The 18,882-nt window shown below is 32.9% G+C and overlaps 4 protein-coding genes across 4 annotated transcripts; 2 read left to right on the top strand and 2 right to left on the bottom strand.

Moving 5' to 3' along the window:
* Positions 1-50: 50 nt before the first annotated feature.
* LOC123902190 (protein COP1 SUPPRESSOR 2) lies at positions 51-3,961 on the bottom strand. The gene is made up of 6 exons (XM_045951855.1): positions 3,655-3,961; positions 3,338-3,565; positions 2,071-2,194; positions 1,567-1,640; positions 1,038-1,198; positions 51-643 (listed from the first exon to the last, which is right to left on the bottom strand). Exons 1-6 carry the CDS (start codon positions 3,780-3,782, stop codon positions 477-479), a joined length of 882 nt encoding a protein of 293 aa, XP_045807811.1. The 5' UTR covers positions 3,783-3,961; the 3' UTR covers positions 51-476.
* Positions 3,962-4,956: 995 nt separating this feature from the next.
* On the top strand, positions 4,957-10,818 carry LOC123902188 (50S ribosomal protein L15). Its single transcript, XM_045951854.1, has 5 exons — positions 4,957-5,159; positions 5,940-6,410; positions 9,417-9,500; positions 9,591-9,680; positions 10,274-10,818. Exons 2-5 carry the CDS (start codon positions 6,009-6,011, stop codon positions 10,538-10,540), a joined length of 843 nt encoding a protein of 280 aa, XP_045807810.1. The 5' UTR covers positions 4,957-5,159; positions 5,940-6,008; the 3' UTR covers positions 10,541-10,818.
* A 1,136-nt stretch (positions 10,819-11,954) lies between these two features.
* Positions 11,955-15,009, top strand: LOC123902187 (FBD-associated F-box protein At5g56370-like). The gene is made up of 4 exons (XM_045951853.1): positions 11,955-12,805; positions 13,026-13,163; positions 13,323-13,624; positions 14,538-15,009. Exons 1-3 carry the CDS (start codon positions 12,008-12,010, stop codon positions 13,605-13,607), a joined length of 1,221 nt encoding a protein of 406 aa, XP_045807809.1. The 5' UTR covers positions 11,955-12,007; the 3' UTR covers positions 13,608-13,624; positions 14,538-15,009.
* Positions 15,010-16,076: 1,067 nt separating this feature from the next.
* Positions 16,077-17,666, bottom strand: LOC123902186 (germin-like protein subfamily 2 member 4). Its single transcript, XM_045951852.1, has 2 exons — positions 17,333-17,666; positions 16,077-16,846 (listed from the first exon to the last, which is right to left on the bottom strand). The coding sequence occupies exons 1-2, from the start codon at positions 17,442-17,444 to the stop codon at positions 16,296-16,298; spliced, it is 663 nt and encodes a 220-aa protein (XP_045807808.1). The 5' UTR covers positions 17,445-17,666; the 3' UTR covers positions 16,077-16,295.
* Positions 17,667-18,882: the final 1,216 nt, after the last annotated feature.

Here is an 18,882-nt window from a genome sequence, read left to right as displayed (position 1 = left end):
GGTATTGGGATCATAGCCTCATCGCGAGGCAAAGCATATAGCAGCTATTGTGTAAGAAAACAGTAAAAAAATCCAATGAATTAGCCATTCGGAAGCGTGACTAACAATGTCAGTCCTAAACAATAAAGTTTTCAATACAAAAATATTCTGAATATCATCACTACAGTATAATACTTGAAGATCATCTAACAAAGCACCCTTAGCAGAAGTTCATACAACATTATCTTACAGGCTAACAGCAAAAGTTATTGGTGACCAAACAAAGATAGCCTAATTATCACAATTCTGTTGACAGTAAATCAGACACGGCTCGGCTATGTTTTGGCTGAATTGATACATTCTTGGTACTTCTTTGCAGTTTTCTTGAGAGAGAATCAATAAAAAATAAAGCACAAGGAGCTGCACATTCTGCTGCTCTTTTTTAATAAGAACTTGCACAGATTGAAGTAACTTATGCCACTAATATCACGTTTATGCTATCGCCGAACACGGTGACGTTCTCGTTTCTTGAAACGTTCTAACATGAATTGGTCTGTTGCGGCCTGCCTCTGTACTGCTCCAGGAGCATCACTATTGGAATCGGTTTGTTTGGATGCAGAACTATCATCCTGTTGACTTCTATCTTTGTACAACTCGGGATGTTCTGCAAATTAGTTGTTTTTCTGATCAGTAATTGGAATGGTTTAAAACAAGAGCAAAAGAAATAAAAAATTGTCTATTTAAGAGAGGCAAAGGGAGCAAAGATAAGTCATTGATAACTTAAATCAAGGCTGACAATGACATGGTAATCTAACAGCATACAAGTAAGAAAATGCTGGCTAGTATGAAAATCATTTTGTCAAAACACTGTGAAGGTGTGTATTCCGACAAAAAATAGTTGAATTATTCTGTTTATATAAATTCATTTGTTAAAAAAATGAAAGCAAGCAAGGTACTAAATGTTGTGTTTCGTGGGATAATATTTCGCAAAGCATAGAAATGCTGTACAAGTAAATAAAATATGTAATCTATAATGAAAGAATCAAGGAAAATGTTACCTCTTCTAAGTTTTTCAGCATAATCCCTGCCACGCTGGAAATAATCAGCACTGTAACTTGATGGAATGCTGAGATCTGACTTTGTCCGACCAACCATAAGCCTCTTTTCCTGCAGAAGCTTTTTGGCAGCCTCGGTTTCTTCAATATTTTTCAATTTATATCTGCAAAAAAAGAAAGAAAACCCATTAAGACACACCACCTATTTTTCTTGCTAAATAAATTCATTTGTAAAGAAACATTAAACAAAGTACCAGCAACATATTAGAAAAGAGAAACCACTACACTTAAAAAGCAAGAAACCAATGACTAAGTATCATCCGGATTATACATCACTGAGAAAAGGATTTTTCGCCCGAAAAATCATGGGCATTTTCTTCTGGTTGCTTGTTTCAAACCACAGGCACAGAGAACCCATATAGATAAACTTATCACCCCCAACTAATCAGACATTGCCAACAATTAACGTGAAAGCAAAATGTGAAAAATATTGCTAGATTTGTTAAATGACAATAAATATGAGAAAGCATACTCTATTGGAAGCTGAATCTCAGCAATACCAGTTGTCCACTGTGTAGAACTTTCTTCTGAATTCCGCTTTTTTACCTGACAGAACACAAGATTTTTAAAACTATAAGAATTTTGTAATAAATTACAACTATAAGTTTTTTAACAAATAGCTTCCTAATAAGTTTAAATTAGCTTTTGCGTATCAAATTTTTCAACAGTTCTCTCATTTAACTCCTACAAAGACATGAATAAGCTTATGTATAGGCTATTTCTATAACAAAAGATAAAATAAAGACCAACCGTTTTCATATAAACTATAAGTTATTTTCATATAAATTATAAATTATTTTCATAAGCTATCATGGAGAGCATATGGAAATCAGCTGAAACCAGCTTATGAACATATCATAAGATGTTTTCATAGGCTCTCCCAAACAGTCTCACAAGTACTTATGCCAGTAAATAAGCTCAAATCTAAAATTAAACAAACAAAAAATAGTAAAAGAAAATGAAAAAAAATACTAACTTTAAGATGGTCAGGGATTGTATACAGTTCATCTTCAGCACGTTTTAATTCATTCTCAACTTGATCTTCAGCATCAATATTTCTACCCCTTTTCTTAGCTAATTCCTGCTCAATATACTTAACCCTGTTCATACATTCATTAATATATCAATATTCTGTTAGAACTTATTCAAATATTTTGTGGGCTACACAATCAATTGTAGTTTTGGTTTTATGAAAAACGGGTTTGGTGTTATTTAATGTGATCCATTTGATGATGCTTAAGCCTGACAAACGTGATCAGTAATAATGGGCTTTGGACACTGATTCGGATTTGTGTAGAACAAAGTGTAGGCTCAACCTCTAAGGTCCATGATGGGTGGTACTAGGGTTGTAATCTTATAAATAGATTGGCTAGGTCCCCTTTGCCGTCACACTAAAACAAAAAACAACATTCGCTCGTTTGTGGCTTTTCCCATCAAAGACCCCAAATTTCAGAGCACGTGATTAGGCAAAGGAAGACTCAGTCTAATATTTCAGTTATTTCGAAGAATTGATTATCATGGCTTCAACAAGTAATATCGATCATAACTTTAACATGGGGTTTTAGATTGGTTTGGCAGTGAACAATTTTTAGGATGAATTCTCTCACACCCTTAGAAGTACCATATTTCATGTCCATCAACTTTTTAAACAGACGTCTAGACTTAGCATTATCAGATATCTGATAACTCTCTTTTATAGAGGCGAGAAATTCCTTAGCATTATCTTATACCTTAAGGCAATTTATTGCCAAGGAATTCCTTGCTGCCACAAACGAGAGGTATCAGGTATCTGATAATGTTGAGTTTGTATGTCTGTTTAAAGAGTTAATGGACATGAAATATGACACTTTAGGGTGTGAGAGAATTCATTATGAAAAGTTGTACAATATCAAACCAAGCTAAAAACCCATATTAAAGTTATCATCCACATTACATGATAATAGAACACACTTACCTGTTGAAGCCATCATAATCAATTTTTCAGAATAACTGAAGGATTAGATCTGAGTCTTCCTTTGTCAAACCACGTGCTCCAAAATTTGGGATTGTTTTTTGTTTTATAGTGTGATGGCAAAGGCGACCTAGGCAATCTATTTATAAGATTACAACCCTAGTACCGCCCATGGACCCTAGAGATTAAGCCTACACTTTGTTCTACACAAATCCAATAAGTTCTAACATACTCACCATCAAAAACAACTTAAAAAAAACTGAAATTCAATAACCTAAGCAAAAAAACATACATATTGGGATCTTCATCCATAACAGCAGTCTCTTGAGCAAAAGTATCTTGAAGAACAAGGTCATCTTTGTCACCTCCATCGCCGCCGCCGCCGTCGTTCTTATCAACCGGTTTAGTAGCTAAACCGCCAGAATTTCCAGGCTGTGATTGCTGCAAAGTTAGGGTTGCAGGAATTCCTGATTTTCTTTCTCTTTGCTTCTGGAGAAGTTTAATCTCTTCCAATGCCAATCTGTTAGGTCAATTTGATTAATGAATTGTGAAACGAAAACCCTAATATGAAAATTTTGTAGTGGAAAAAAAGAGAGAGAAAAAAATAACCTTCTTTCTCTTTCGTCATCGGAATCGTTGTTGTTTTGTTGAGATTGTGGAAGTTGGTCTTCTTCTTCTGTTTGGATTCTCTTTCGGTAGTTTTTCCTTCGCGGCTGCTCTTTTTTCGAATTTTCCATTGTTTTCTTCCTCTTCTTTTTTTTTTTTGGTGAAATTTTCTTAATTATATCTTTCACGGTACACAAAGAAAAATACCTTTTTTGGTTTTCACTAATTCGTTCTTAAGGAAAGGTGTCCTAGTAGTCCAGAATTTAGGGCGAGTTCTGTCATCAAGTGATTACAATCCTCTTCCAAAATACAGTTGCTTAGCCAATTATTTCTGTTTTTAAATTAATAAAAAAATCATATTTTTATATATTACATATCAAGCCCACCATTTTATTAAATTATATATTGGTTAATTATAAAATGACCCGAATTTCATTAAATTTGTTATTACCCCAATCCTATGTGGCATTAATTTAACTAAAAAAAATAGAAAAAAAAATTAAGTGTTCTGAAAATTCAATTAAGTGGAAAAAATTTCAGCAAATTGAATTTTAGAACCCTAACTATTATGAATTCTAAGAGCTCAAATGTTTGCGAGAGGTGCTCAAAGTTCTACACATATATATCGAACGTTTGTGTGAGAGAGGTCGTACCTATTATTTTTGCTTAGAACCCTAATTTTCATAACTATTATTTTTGCTTTCGTGGGTATATATATGCCGCTTTTTATTTTTTATTTTGGTCTAAAATAATATATACCCTTATTTTTTATTTTTTTTATTTTCATTCTAATTTTAAATTTCAATATTTTTTATGTGTTGGCCACTAGGCTAGCTAAGACACTATTTGGTAAGTCTAATAAGCTAGTTTATAGGATAATGGACAAGCTTATCAGCTTGTTTGATAAAAATATGATATGTTTGGTAACGAGCTTTTCTAACTAGCTTATAGCTTTTTTTATATGCTATTTCAAGTAGCGTATGAGTTTATAGCTTTTTCATTTTATTCCATATTTACCCTTATTAGTTTTATTTTTTATTTTTTAAATTATGTAATAACTACCCGGTAACACTTACAAAAAAAAAAAAAAACTACCCACTAACCATGTACTTTTATGTTATTTTGTACTTACAACAGCTAAATTTGTCAAACACTTTAATTTTATAATACTAGTTTTTCAGCTATAAGCTAGCTTATCAACTATCAGCTAGTTTATATCTTATTTTTACCAAAGAGAGCCTAACCCAAAAAAAAATTGTCTAAATAACATTTGTGAAATTATAATGAGGGTAAAAAAAAATATATAATAAATTAAAATGAGGGTTTAGAAATGGTGTTGTTACCTTTATCGCACTCACGTAACTGTCTCACTCTCGCCACCACCACATTCCCCACCGCGCCGTCTAACACTCTCTTCCACCTCTCTGCACCGCCACCAACCACCACGCCATCCCAAAAGCTCGGCGTCCACAACATTTCCGAAAACCACCTCTCGTGATTTTTAATTGGTTAGTACACTATTGTTAGGGTTTTTAGTCAAATTGAATTTGAGGGGTTCTTTTCTTAGTTGGATCATAGAATCAATTCATGTGCTGCTGATTGAGGAGTACTCCATCAATGTGATGATGATACATTTCAAAGTTGAAATTTTAGGCTTTGTTGGTTTCAATATGTTGGGGATGTTATTGAGATATCTTAAGAATATGTGGTTAAGTAATTTCTAGTTTCAAAGTTTTGTTTTTGTTTTTTGTTTTTGTTTTTGGGGATTTGGGGTATCAATCTCTGTGTGTAGGTTTATTCTAGTTTTCAATCATTGTAATTGTAATGTCTTTAATGAACCTGATTGCAAGTTTTTTTTTTTTGGTGCATTTGAAATTTTGAGCCTGACTAGTGATTTTTGTCTATTTGAAAATGTACGTGTACCAATTGAATGATGAAATGCCTGGAAAATAAATTGTTTGATATTTTTGTGTTTCTTATTTCCAAAGAATGGTTTAAGTGTTTGCCTATTTGGTCACTCTCTTTTATGCTGTAATCTGTAAAGGTGTCATCAGGCAAATTTTGGTAAAGAGAACTGCATTTTAGGGGTTTTATTTGGTGCTTGAATGAAATCACATTGAACAATGCTGTTCTTTGAATCTTACCTGTTAGCTACTTCTATTGAAAGATATGATAATCCATACGATTTATTTTTATTTGAAGTTGTAATGGTAGTAAACAGATGTGTGATTCATATTATCTGATTTTTTAATATTTGTGTTTATGGTTTTATTTTGGTTGGTTTTAAGGTTTGAAGCTGTTACCATCTGGAAGTAACACTTCCTAGTTTGTTGGTGAAAGATTAGAGTAGAAGAAAAATGTTAAGGAGAAGGCTTTCTGTTCTCTCGACTTCAATCATCAGAAGTTCGATTCACAACAATTCCGTTCTCGGACACCCGTCTGTCCAATTTCACCCCCCGCAGCTCCCTCACACTCTCAACGTTCGTGGAACATTTAATCCCAATGCACACCCAGCTTTTCAAGGGTTTAGAGCTTATAGTCTTCTGAGCTTGAATGATCTAAGAGGTAAGGTTCCCCGAAAACAGAAGACAAGGAAAGGTCGCGGGATTGGGTCTGGAAAGGGGAAGACTGCTGGGAGGGGTCACAAGGGCCAGAATGCCAGAAAAGGTTCTAAGTTGGGGTTTGAAGGAGGCCAAACCCCTCTTCGTCGTAGGATGCCTAAACGTGGCTTCAAGAACCCATTTAGCCTCACATTTCAGGTATATTTTTTCCTGTTTATATATCTCTTTTTTTGTTTAATGCTTCTTTGTATTTAACACGGACTCGACCATTGCTACCTAACATTTGCATCAGGAAAACGAAAATGTGCCTTAGTATCTATTATTAGAGTTCATTAGTTATAATTGTGGAATTCCTATAGTTTTGAATATCATAATACTGAGATTTATAGATGGTTACTTGTTGGGCAATAATGCAGTTCTCCATTGTAGGCTTTTTCAGAATTTCTTTTGCATACTTATTTAGACCAATGAAGACTATTTTGCTTGATTTCCATTCCAAGAAAGAAAAGCATTCTCTAGGAATATTAAAAAGGAAGCAGATCTGACTGAGCACCCTTCTTCTGAAGCTGAAGTGCTATGCTTAATGCAAATAATAGGTTTTAGTTTTATTACTAGACATCATTTGCAAGATAAGATTTTTCTTTCAAGGACTCTGAAATCTTATGCGAATATATATGGCCGAGTGACTGACTATGTGGTTTTGATTGCCCCCCCACCCCCATAGTGGATAGCAGGATAGCCCCTATTGCAAAGACTAAAAAACAGTGTACAAAGTATACTTAATAAATAATCAAAGAACCTAAAGTACAGAGCAAAAAAACTTAAACAGAGAAGAACATAACAGAACAGAACTAAAAGTAGGAAGAAGAACAGAAAGATTGCCTGTGAGAAAGAACATTATAGAACGAAGAACAAAACATTACCCTTAAAAGGGTACAAATTGACATTTAAACCCTTACAAAAGACAACAGTTAAAAAAAATATTTAGGCTGTGTTTGGTACGATAGATTTTGCAAAGAGAGAGATTGCAACGAGAGAAAGAGGAGAGAAAGTCCACAACAACCGTGTTTGGTTAGAAGAGAAAACGAGGAGAGATATGAAACAGGTGGGTCCCAGCACTTTTAGCTTGCTCCTCTCAGATGCGAAGAAAGAGCGACGAAACATCTTTTTCCTTCAATTTTCCAATTATACCCTTGTCTCTCTCGCTGATTTATTTTTTTGGAACTTATATTTTTATTGTTCTCCATTAGAAGCTTCTTGCTTCACCACTTCCATGAGACCATGACCGCTTCTCCCTCCATTACACCTTACTAGATCTATCGAAGTCTTTTTCCCCCCTAATACTTCTATTCTTATGCGGGTGCCGTTTCTTCTTTGAAGTAAATCAAAACATAGAAATGTGATGTGGGGATGAGAAGAAGAATTGGTAAAGCAGTGGGAGAGATAGATATGACAGGCAAGAAGAACCTGCAAGAAGAATTGGTAAAGCAGTGGTGCTTATTTAATTAATTGAAATAACAAATTAAATTAATTTTGATATAAAAAATGTAAACAATATATAATTGTATATTAATAAATTCATTTTTAACCAGGGATATTTTTGTCTTTTTAAGAGTTAGACACAACTCTCTCTTTCCTATTTCTCTCTTTTTTCTCTTATACCAAACAACACTACTAATCCACTCTATTTCTCTTATCTTTCTCTGTTCTCACTCTCTTTCTCACCTCTTTCTCTCTTCTCATTTTCTCTCCTATGCCAAACAGACCATTAAGGAATTTTTGCGCCGAAACCCTAATAGTGGACACTATAGCGGTTTGGGCGGCAATTTAGCTGCAACAACCACTATGGCTCATGGTGGCTTAAGCGTTGCACCGAACTCTACCACTACACTATTCTGCTATAACACGCTATAGCGGCGCTATTGTCAGCATAGTTCCACATGTCAATTGCCAAGTATGATATGTATAATGTACTAATGAGTATTGTGAATGCCGACAACAAATATATATCAAAGTTTATATTTTGTTGTATTGAGGGATCTTTACCTAATGTATTTTAACTCTCTGTGATTTTTAATATAGAATGACATGAAGCCAAATGGTGTAGTCCACTTTGGCCGATATATTTGAGCCTTCAGATTTATAAACGTTATGTAACTTCTTCTAGCGGACCTCTTCAAGTTGTATTAAATATTATTTTGTGCGCAATAATTTAATTCTTTGATTATTGTTATTTTAATGTCTAGATTATTTTATGTGATGGAGTAGTCATAAGCAATGTAGTCAGGTTCTCGCACCGGGTCTTAGGTTCTTACGATCCTACGAGCTCGTGAAGGCCAAACGAGCTTAGAACCCATGTAGGTTCCTTTTTTGACCTGTCTGTAGTCAGGTTCTCGCACCGGGTCATAGGTTCTTACGATCCCAGAGGTTTTTCTTTACCTGAGCTCTAGACGGCGTCGTTGTGAACCTCGACGGTGGTTAGTGTATGTTTGTTCTCACTCCTTTCTCACTTTGGTTCACTCCTCTCTCACTTTCAACCATCTCTTTCACTCAAACCTCTGTCCTACATGAAACCCCTCGGTTTTCATTTTGTTTTTTTAACCTTGTTGTTGCTTCTTCCAACCCTCTGTTATGAATTTATGAACATTTGGAATGATCTCTATGAAATATTAATTAATTATGTTTATTTTGTTTATGTATTATATATTTTGTGTGTTTATGTGTATATGTATATATATGTGAAGTTACAATTTTACCCTTAGTAGGATCTTACGAATCCAGCTACGATCTCGATCTTACAATTCTCAACCAGCCTACCGATCCTACGTAGGATCTCGAACCTAACTACATTGGTTATGAACATTTGGAATGATATTTATGAAATATTAATTAAGTTTATTGTGTTCATGTATTATTATTATTATTTTGTGGTTCTGTGTATATGTATATATGTGAAGTTACCATTTTACCCTTAAGTAGGTTCTTACGAATCGAGCTACGATCCCGACCTTACGACCCTCCACCAGCCTACCGATCCTACGTAGGATCCCGAACCTGACTACATTGGTCATAAGCCCCTATCCATGATTCGAGCTCATATTAATGACCCTTCTCTGTTTGGCTGTGTACCCTTCCATTATTCCTCAATCTATCAGTCATATGTATTGTTATATTCAAAAAATTGTTTTATATCTTCTCTTGCAGCCAATAGGTTTGGGAAAAATTGCAACGTTTATCAACGCAGGCAAGATAGATTCTTCTGAATTGATCACAATGAAAACACTCAAGGTTTTTGTGACTACTTCCTCACTTAAAAGTGATATGTTTGCTTCATTTGCTCCCTCTCATTCTTTTGGTCATTATTATTACCATACATAGGATGCAGGGGTACTCGGGAAACAAATTAAAGATGGAGTAAGATTGATGGGGCGTGGTTCTGAGAAGATCCTATGGCCAATTCATCTAGAGGTAACTTTGATTTGAAGGCTAAGTAATTAGTGTTTTTGATAACCACAATTTCGATACTTCAGTTTAAACTTTAGAAATACTTTTGAGCTTATCTGTATCCAATATCATGATATTAGCCATTTGTCATAAGCTCAACTAATCACCATTCTTGCCTTTGTTAGTTAAATAATTTATAATTTATTTATGATTATTTAGATGCTGGCTTGAGAGTCTGCACTCTCCTTTCTCTATTTCCAAAAAAGTGGGGGCAGCCATGTTTTAACCTTGGCAACATGAATGGTATATAAAGTTTCTGTAGTGCCTAAGGATAAAAAAAACAAAATTTTGGCTTGAGGTTTGTAATTTGGATTGGATTTTGTTATGAAGAGTTGGTATAGCTCTTGTATCTTCAAAGTTTACATGCTAATTTTCTCTAAACAATTAAACTCTCAGTCTGAGATTATGATTACTTGTTATGCTTTTGTTTAACAATGAGATACATAAATGGAAAATTGGTAAATTTTTTAATTCTAGTCACTTAAGTATAGGTTTTATGTAGCCATAAACGTTATAGGCATAAAACAGGGATTTGTTTTAACATATTGAGTTTACAGGTAACAAGAGTCACCGTTAGGGCCAAGGAAGCAGTTGAAGCAGCTGGTGGGTCTGTCAGAAGGGTGTATTACAATAAGCTAGGCTTTCGGGCACTGTTGAAGCCTGAGTGGTTTGACAAGAAAGGACGATTGTTGCCTAGAGCAGCTAGACCTCCACCAAAGCAACAGGATAAGGTTGATAGCATTGGACGGCTTCCTGCCCCGAGGAAGCCAATTCCATTTTTAATTGAAGAAAGCAAGGATCTTCCAGTAAACCAGCTCAGTTAAATAACTAACATGTTTAGTACCCTTTTTCCGGAATTTGTATTTTTTGTAAGCAGTTTGCTCAAAAGGTTTTTATGCAGTCTCTCGGTATGTCCTGATAGTTCATTCCTAATAGATAAATTAATTTCATTTGGAGCAAATGAAATGAGGAAATGTTTTTCGTGTAATTTCTTTTTAAGAAACTGATGTTGGTCACTCAGCTGAACAGAACTATATTTTGTGTGTGCTGAGAGTATGATGTTGGTCTCTTCAATAATAGAAAGTTGCTAGAACTATTTCAACTCTCTTTTGACTTTTTTGGTGGTTGTTTTAATTTGCAGTTGTATCAATTTATGTCAAACAGTTGATTGCTCGGAAAACTCTTAACATGTACCCACTTTCCATGGTGGATTATTATTTAAAAAATATTGATAATATAGTTTATGTTTAAAACTATAATTTAATAGTTATTTTCATGATTGAAATAATGACTTAATTGACATTGACATTGGTTTGATTAAAACAACATATAATAAAGATATAACTCGTACTGAATTGACATTAATAATGTCGTTTTTTTAACCATAAAAATCAAAAGAATTGTAATATGCTAACATTTGTCTTTATATATATAAAAAAAAAAATATGGTCAAAATAAGTTATATAAATAGTGTGAACTTTCAAAATTTCAAACAACACTTTAAAATGGGAGGGAGTATTTGTTTTTTAAGTTCATAAAATTTGCCAAATTAATGTGTCTAAGTTTCTTTTTATTTATTTTTTATTTTATTTTGAATCAATTAAGGAGTACGAGTGTGTTTGGCAACATAAATAAGTTAACTTATAACTTATTATAGTAGCTTATAAGCTTGTTTCATAAAATTAGAGGAGTTTGGTAAAAAGTTTTTTTTACCGGTTATAGTTTTTTTTTTCATATGTTATTTCAAGTAGCGTTTGAATTTATAGTTTTTTACCTTTTATTTCAATTTTAACCTTATTATTTTAATTTATTTTTTTTAATAAAAAAACTGCATACTCACAAAAATAATTCCTTCATTCACATAAAATAATCATCTACTTTTATGTCATTTTATGATTACAAAAACTAAATTTACCAAATACAGTACTTTAATTTCATTATACTAACTTTTCGACTATCAACTAGCTTATAGCTTAATTTTACCAAACAGAACTTAAGTCTACATAAGCGAGGAAATTTTGCATAAACACAAATACAAATTTTGGGTGGGCTAATTTATCTTCTTAAAAAAAAAAAATTGTATAGTGTTTATGCACACATAAACATTCATATTATTTATTTATTTATTAATTTTTTGACGAAAATATTATTTATTTATTTTAAATACACTCATTATTAATTTCTTCTATCTTTTCTCTTTATATATTAGACTTTCTCCCTCTTAGCATCTTTGAATTGAACCTCTTCTCTGTAGTTACCTCCAACGGTTCTCATTTCTTGAAACACGAAAAATGCCACCGCGACGGAGAAATTCAAGATCATCAGCACCGGTGGTCGATAAGATAAGCACTTTACCGGACGATATTCTTCGCCGTATTCTCTCTTTCCTCACCACCAAAGAAGCTGTTTCCACAATCATTCTATCAAAGAGGTGGACTCATCTCTGCCACCATGTTCCCAATCTCCGCTTCACCAACATCAAACTCAACTCCGTTCAATCAATTCTCCGTTTTAACCAATCTGTATACTCCGTTTTGCTCTCTCGACAACTCTCCGGTTCCAATTCCATCAACGATTTCCACCTCCACATTCAATACGGTAACCCTAATCATGGCCATATCCACGGTTTTCCTCATGTCATAAAATGGATCAAATTCTTTGTTCAACGCGGCCTTCAGTATCTTCATCTCGATATCGGCACCGATGTTTACACCAACTCCAAGTTTCCTATTAGCATCTTCACATACACAACCCTTGTAAGTCTTAACCTGTGTGGATTCTATATCAAGTTTTCTTCAAATGGATTTCAATTTCCATCACTCAAAACACTTCATTTGATGACTGTCACGTTTTCGGAAGTTAAAGATTTTGTCTTGCTTATAGCTGGATGTCCAATTCTTGAGGATCTTGATGTGTTAGGTTTAACCTGCAACCATAAAGATTCTCTTACCATTCAAGAGTATAAAAGCTTACGCTTTCCGAGATTGACTAGAGCAAGTATAAGGGAAATATTTTGTGATTTTCCAGCGAAAACAATTTCTAATTCGGAGTTTCTTAGCATAGATACAATAATGTATTCAGATGATGAGGTCCGTTTTAATATGAATATCATCATGCATGCTAACTCAATCTATGCAGTATCGACAACACCTCATCGAACGCAACACTGACACATGTGTTTAGACTTTAGATTCGATAATCAAATTATTACCATGGATGTTAGTGTTGTGACCGGTGTTCTTGTTATTCATATGCATTTTCTTTTGAGAATTTTGCCATGATTTGATAGTGTCTTTCTTCATAATTTAGCTGAATCGGCTGAAGCTCCCTTGTGATGACATTTATATCTTTCATAATTTGACCCATTTGGAGATCCAAGATTGTTGGGATACGATGTTACAACTTTTCCACCTATGCCCTAAGCTTCAAAGTCTCAAACTTGGTCAGGTTTGTTAAGTTTTAAAATCATATTCAGTTCAACTTTTCTTTGCACACCTTTGTTTTTTATATTAGGTTTACTATTAATAAAAGTAAGAATCATATTCGATTTTGAATTTTCATAGCACACCTTTATGTTTTGTTTTATTTTATGTTTACTTTTAACAGAAGTATAACGCGGCAATGTGGGATGAAGATGATGATGATAGTTATGTGGTACCAGAACCAGAATTTGTTCCACAATGCCTTTTATCATACTTTAGAACTTGCACTATTGAGGACTTTTTAAGCCGAAAATATGAGATTCATTTGGCAGAATATATTTTGAGAAATGCCAAGAATTTACAGGCTATGACAATCCGGTGCTATTGGGGAATGCCAAAATTAGAAAAATATTTGTCCCAGTGCCCGAAGGCCTCAGCAACATGTGAACTTTCAGTTTATATTGAATGATATAACATACAGACTATGTAAGTAGTAGTTTCTCTACACTGCTTGTCATTTGCTTGATTTGGTGGTTTGAACTTTGAACTGCGAGCTATTATGAAGGTCTTGACTTTGTCTTGCAGCACAAGTTAAAGAAAACTCATCTTTAAGTTATTTAATTAGTACTTGTCTACCTGTTAATATAATTAACTTGTTTATATATGATTATAATTAGATCAATGCTTATCCATTTTATGGCCACTTGTATGCTAAATTCAGATTTGATGCATAACCACAGGGAAAGCGCGCGTACGGAGATTAAATAAGTAGTTGTTTTCTTAAAGGAGTCCTTGTATGTCTTTTGATAATATATAATGTTTTGAGCGGTCCTTTAAAGAGGACTTAGTTCTAAATTGTCTTTTTTGAAGATTCGGTTTTGTTGACATAGGTTAACATGCAGTTAAGCTGCAGAAGGAATGATCAGGAATAATACGTTTTGTTGTCCTCCCATATGTGACTCAAATTTGTTAACCTTGATGGAGTGGTTCCTCTGGTTTCCACTTCCCCCTCCATTTTTCTGTTTCAGTTCTCTTTAGATGTGTCTAATTTACAACAGCTAGCTTTTTTTAGCTTTCTAGTAACAAGGACATGGTAGTTTATGCCTTTATGGTATTATCTAATGGCTAATGCTAATATCTACATTGTTTCCACCCTAATGGTATTACCTTTCTAGCAACAAGATCTGATAGTTTATGTAATATGTAGCCCATATAAGACTTGTGGTGTCCAAATAACATCAACATGTTTCCTCTTTAATCACAGACAATCTGTTAGAGAAACAAGTATTATATTGTATTTGTGTTGGATGCCAAATTTATATGGGAAAATTGACTTAAAAATTATTGAATTTATGCAATTCAATTAACTTATAACAGTTTTTTAATATTTTGCATGCAGATTTGGGACTCTGGAAAGAGTTGAGTCTTTCTTTGTGGTTACTTGAAAGGTGAAAGATAGATTCGAGGATTCAGCACTGAAGGGTGATTTTAGATATTTTGTCAAAATCTTAAGGCATGAAAATACATTTCATATGAGCTGAACTGCAGCACCGATCAGAAACACCATATATAATGCCCAATTTCATGGATTTCTAATGTTATGCAGATATTTTGATCTTACTGGCTACAGGTGATGACATGATTGGTATTTTCTTAAGAGACTGAGATATTAAAAGCAATACATATTTTGAATTACTAAATCAGTGTTATGATTTTTTTTCTTCTTCATAGTTTTTAGTGGTTATTTTGGGCTTTATTCCCTTGTATTCACATAGAAAAATATTGTTAGTCTTTGCCAAAATTATTTTCAGGATTGCATTGATCAACTATACATACTAAGTCAATGGAACAAAAACTTTTCTTCTTGTTTATTCTATTTTTTCCCTTGTTTGATTGAATAGAAAGTGAAAAGTAATTTTTTTATATTTATTTTTTATATTTGTACCTAGAAAAAGTTGACCTTATGTAAAAATTAGAGGGCCATGTTAACCGATGCTTTTGAAGAACTTGTTAAGAATACCAAAAAAATAAAAAATAAAAAAACAAACTAATATTAGGAATTCAAAACATAATTTCCTTATTAATATGCTAACTAGTGCCCGGAAGATTGTTTAACATTTTTTAAAATTAAATACTAGTAGATTAAAGAGAATTATATAAGTTATACTCTCAATGTAAGTAAAAATATATTAATTATTTTTTACCAGGTTCCTGAATTTTTAAATAATTTGTGATGGGGTCTCTAATTACAAATTATGGTGGAAAATATTTATATGGTGACAACCATTTAGACATATCATTAGAATACACCCACATAAAAACACATATTATTTGTCATGTGAGCTTAGCTCAGTTGGCAGGAACAACGCATTATATATGCAGGGAGTCATGGACTCATAGTTCGAACATCGGTCATCCCACTTCTTCACCTTAGAGAGTGGAATTTCTAGCCACTAGACTACATGACAAAAAAAACACATATTATTTATAAAAAAAATTATTCAATTCATTTTTCTTTCTACCTAGTTTTGACTATGACTATATCAGATTTCTTCACAAATTATTGAAATTATTGACAAGTTCATAAACGACGATTACAAACTTTTTCAATCTAGTGTCTTGTTTTTCTAAAAAAAATAAATTAAATGGTTCAATAATTTCATCCAACAAATTTTTTACAAAGATGTTGAAATATTTCTTTTAGAGAAAAACAAATTGAAATATCAAATATTACATATATTAATAAAACCTTTTTTTTTCCTTTCTAGAAGGCCTTGAAGAATAAAAATAATCAATTTTCTACCAATTAATTAATTTGAAGATGTATGCATCTTACCATACTGATTTAACATCTAACCATATTATGAAAGAGAAAGCAGCTAACCACAGACAGATGAATGAAACCATATATCCCACACAAAATGTGACACATTCTAGCTTAATCAATTCATAAATTTTGCATTATTATCATCATCAACACATATACTATAATCTTCAATACAATTATTAGCAAAATGTCACACCATAAATGGTAGTAGTACAAATACAATAATAATCAAAACCCTTCAACAATTATTATTTAAATCTCAAAATAATATCAAAATTTAGTTGAAAACATAAACATTTTTCCTCTCTTGAATATCATAATCATAATAAATTAAGTACTCTTCTTAGGAGCAAGTTTGGTCTTTACTTGATCAACAAGTTTAGTATCAATCTGAAAAGCCTGAGCAAGAACATCATCAGGAACAGTTGGTGTTGAACCAAACAAAGCTGAAGCTATTGACAAAGTACCAGGAAGTTGACTGTTAAAAGCAGAAATCACAGAAGAAGCTTTATCACCATTATTCTTCTGATAATGCACTAACCCTTTTGGAAAAACAAAGATTTCACCCTTTTTTATAGACTTAGCAATGAGTTTGTTTGATGTAGTGATAAAACCTACATCTAATTCACCTTCTAACACAAAAACAATTTCAGTTGCACGAGGGTGTGTATGTGGTGGATTAAGACCTTTAGGTTTGTAATCTATTCTTGATAAAGATACTCCTAATGTGTTAAGGCCTGAAATTTTTTCAACATTTGCTGCAGTTACCAAAGATCCTACTGTGTTGTTGATTGCTTTAGGATTTGCTAAACCATCAAAAAAGAAATCTTCTGCTGTTATATTTGTCTCTGGTTTGCATGCAAATCCATTCACCTTAACACCTGTACAAGTATGATATAATCCAAAACTGTACTTTGAGAGTCATATTTGGATAAACAACTTAATTAAGTGCTTATGCGTAAGATTTTTTGTATAACAGAAGATTAAATGAAGTCAAATTATTTTCATATAAGTTACATGTTTTCTAATGAACATGTTATAAGTTGTTTTCATAGTTCTTCAAAATAGTATGAGAAGTGTTGCGTCCATAGATCGATGCAAATGCATAATTTTCCTTTTTTAACTAGTAGTAAATGGTAATAATATACTCTCTTCGGTCTCATATATATATATATATATATATATATATATATATATATATATATATATATATATATAAGTAAAGATTCTTTTTTTAAATTCATTAAATAACTAATGTATCTGGCTCATATTATGGACCAAGTATATTAGTTAATCAATGAATCTGAAAAAAATTTGTTTGCTTATATATGAGACGAGAGGGAGTATAAATTATTACTATGCATTACCTGAAGAGGGAAGAGCTACACAAAGGTCTTGAAGTGTATCAGGATCAGAAGCAAAGGTAAATGAGATGGCACAATACAAAATGACCAAAATTGACCAATTTGTTGGTGACATGGTTATAAAAATATGGCTAGAAATTAGGAAAGTTTTGAGTTGGATGGTGAGAAATGTGGCAATAAGGTTCTCTTTATATATGTCACAGAGAATGGTTATTATTGGCAGAGTAGATGGACCAGATGTGATGATAAAGCATTAGTATAAAGTACTTCAACTTAAATTCAAAGCAATTGATGAGTAAAAAGTCTTTAATAGAAAGATAACTATAAGTGTGAAATTATTGTGAATAGATATCAACATAGAGGTTAGTTTGTTTGTTGGTTTGTTGCTGGGAAAATGTGAACATTGACTGATAGTCCAATGAAAAGAGAGAGGTTTGGTGATAGATGTAATGTGAGGTGATAATTAAGCAGATCTAAAATGATCCATCATCATGCATAATCCTAGTACTAATTAATTCTAAAACATGCCCAACTTTCATTCTTATTTTCCTTATTTTTTATTTCTTTCTTTTTTGTTTATCATGAAGTTCAAACCCAAAAAATCATGTATATTTATCTAAATTTCTCACCACTAGACTAAACCTTTGACTTAATTATGATTAATATTAGTTTTTTAGTCATTGTTAGTTTTCTTTTCTATGATGAATAAATATCAAACACGCAACCTTCATATCACTCGACTTCTTAACTCTTCGCTCTAAGCCTCGACAACTAAGTCATATTTATATCCCTTATGATAATATTAGTATATTTAAGCTAATTTATTCATATGACCTCATTGACATGCATATGCATATTAGGGAGTCTGTGATACGAGAAATTGAATTGGAAGATTGACACCAAATACCTAATCTGATCAGCAACCTTGACAAGGGATGGATTGGACCCTTTGGATGCAACACCACCACTTCAGTTCCATTGTAACTTTCAATGTTATGCTTCTCCATAGATAGATTTTGAGCATAGCTAACTAGGAGTTCTATTTTTTATTTATTTAATGTGCAAAAGAGGCATAGCCCCCTACATAAGAAACTAGAATCCTCTAGGGAAACTAATACAAGCACAATCAGCCATCAAAGGCAAAGAAACAAAACTAGGAGCATAATTAAAAATCTTTAAATCAACATTTAAGGACAGTCCATGTTTTGCCAAAAGGTCTGCCATTTGAACTACATCATTCCAATGACTATCACAAGGTGAATTTAGAAATTGACTCACAACACTAACAACAAACGAAATATTTGGTCTTGTCGCAATGAGATAATTCAGTTTCCCAACTAACCTTCTGTATCTACCTGGGTTAGAACATGGCTCCCCATGATTTTGTAGAAGCTTCACATATTGTGATCCATAGAAGTATCAACTAGTTGATTACAATCAAGCATCCCTATTTCTTCGAAGATATCGAGAACATATTTTCTCTGACAGATAGCAATTTCTGTCTGTGATTGAGCTACTTCAATCCCAAGAAAATAATGCAAACGACCTAAATT

The sequence above is a fragment of the Trifolium pratense genome, linkage group LG1, assembly GCF_020283565.1.
Source record: "Trifolium pratense cultivar HEN17-A07 linkage group LG1, ARS_RC_1.1, whole genome shotgun sequence".
Classification (NCBI taxonomy): domain Eukaryota; kingdom Viridiplantae; phylum Streptophyta; class Magnoliopsida; order Fabales; family Fabaceae; genus Trifolium; species Trifolium pratense.
This window is presented reverse-complemented; position numbering and strand designations above follow the sequence as displayed.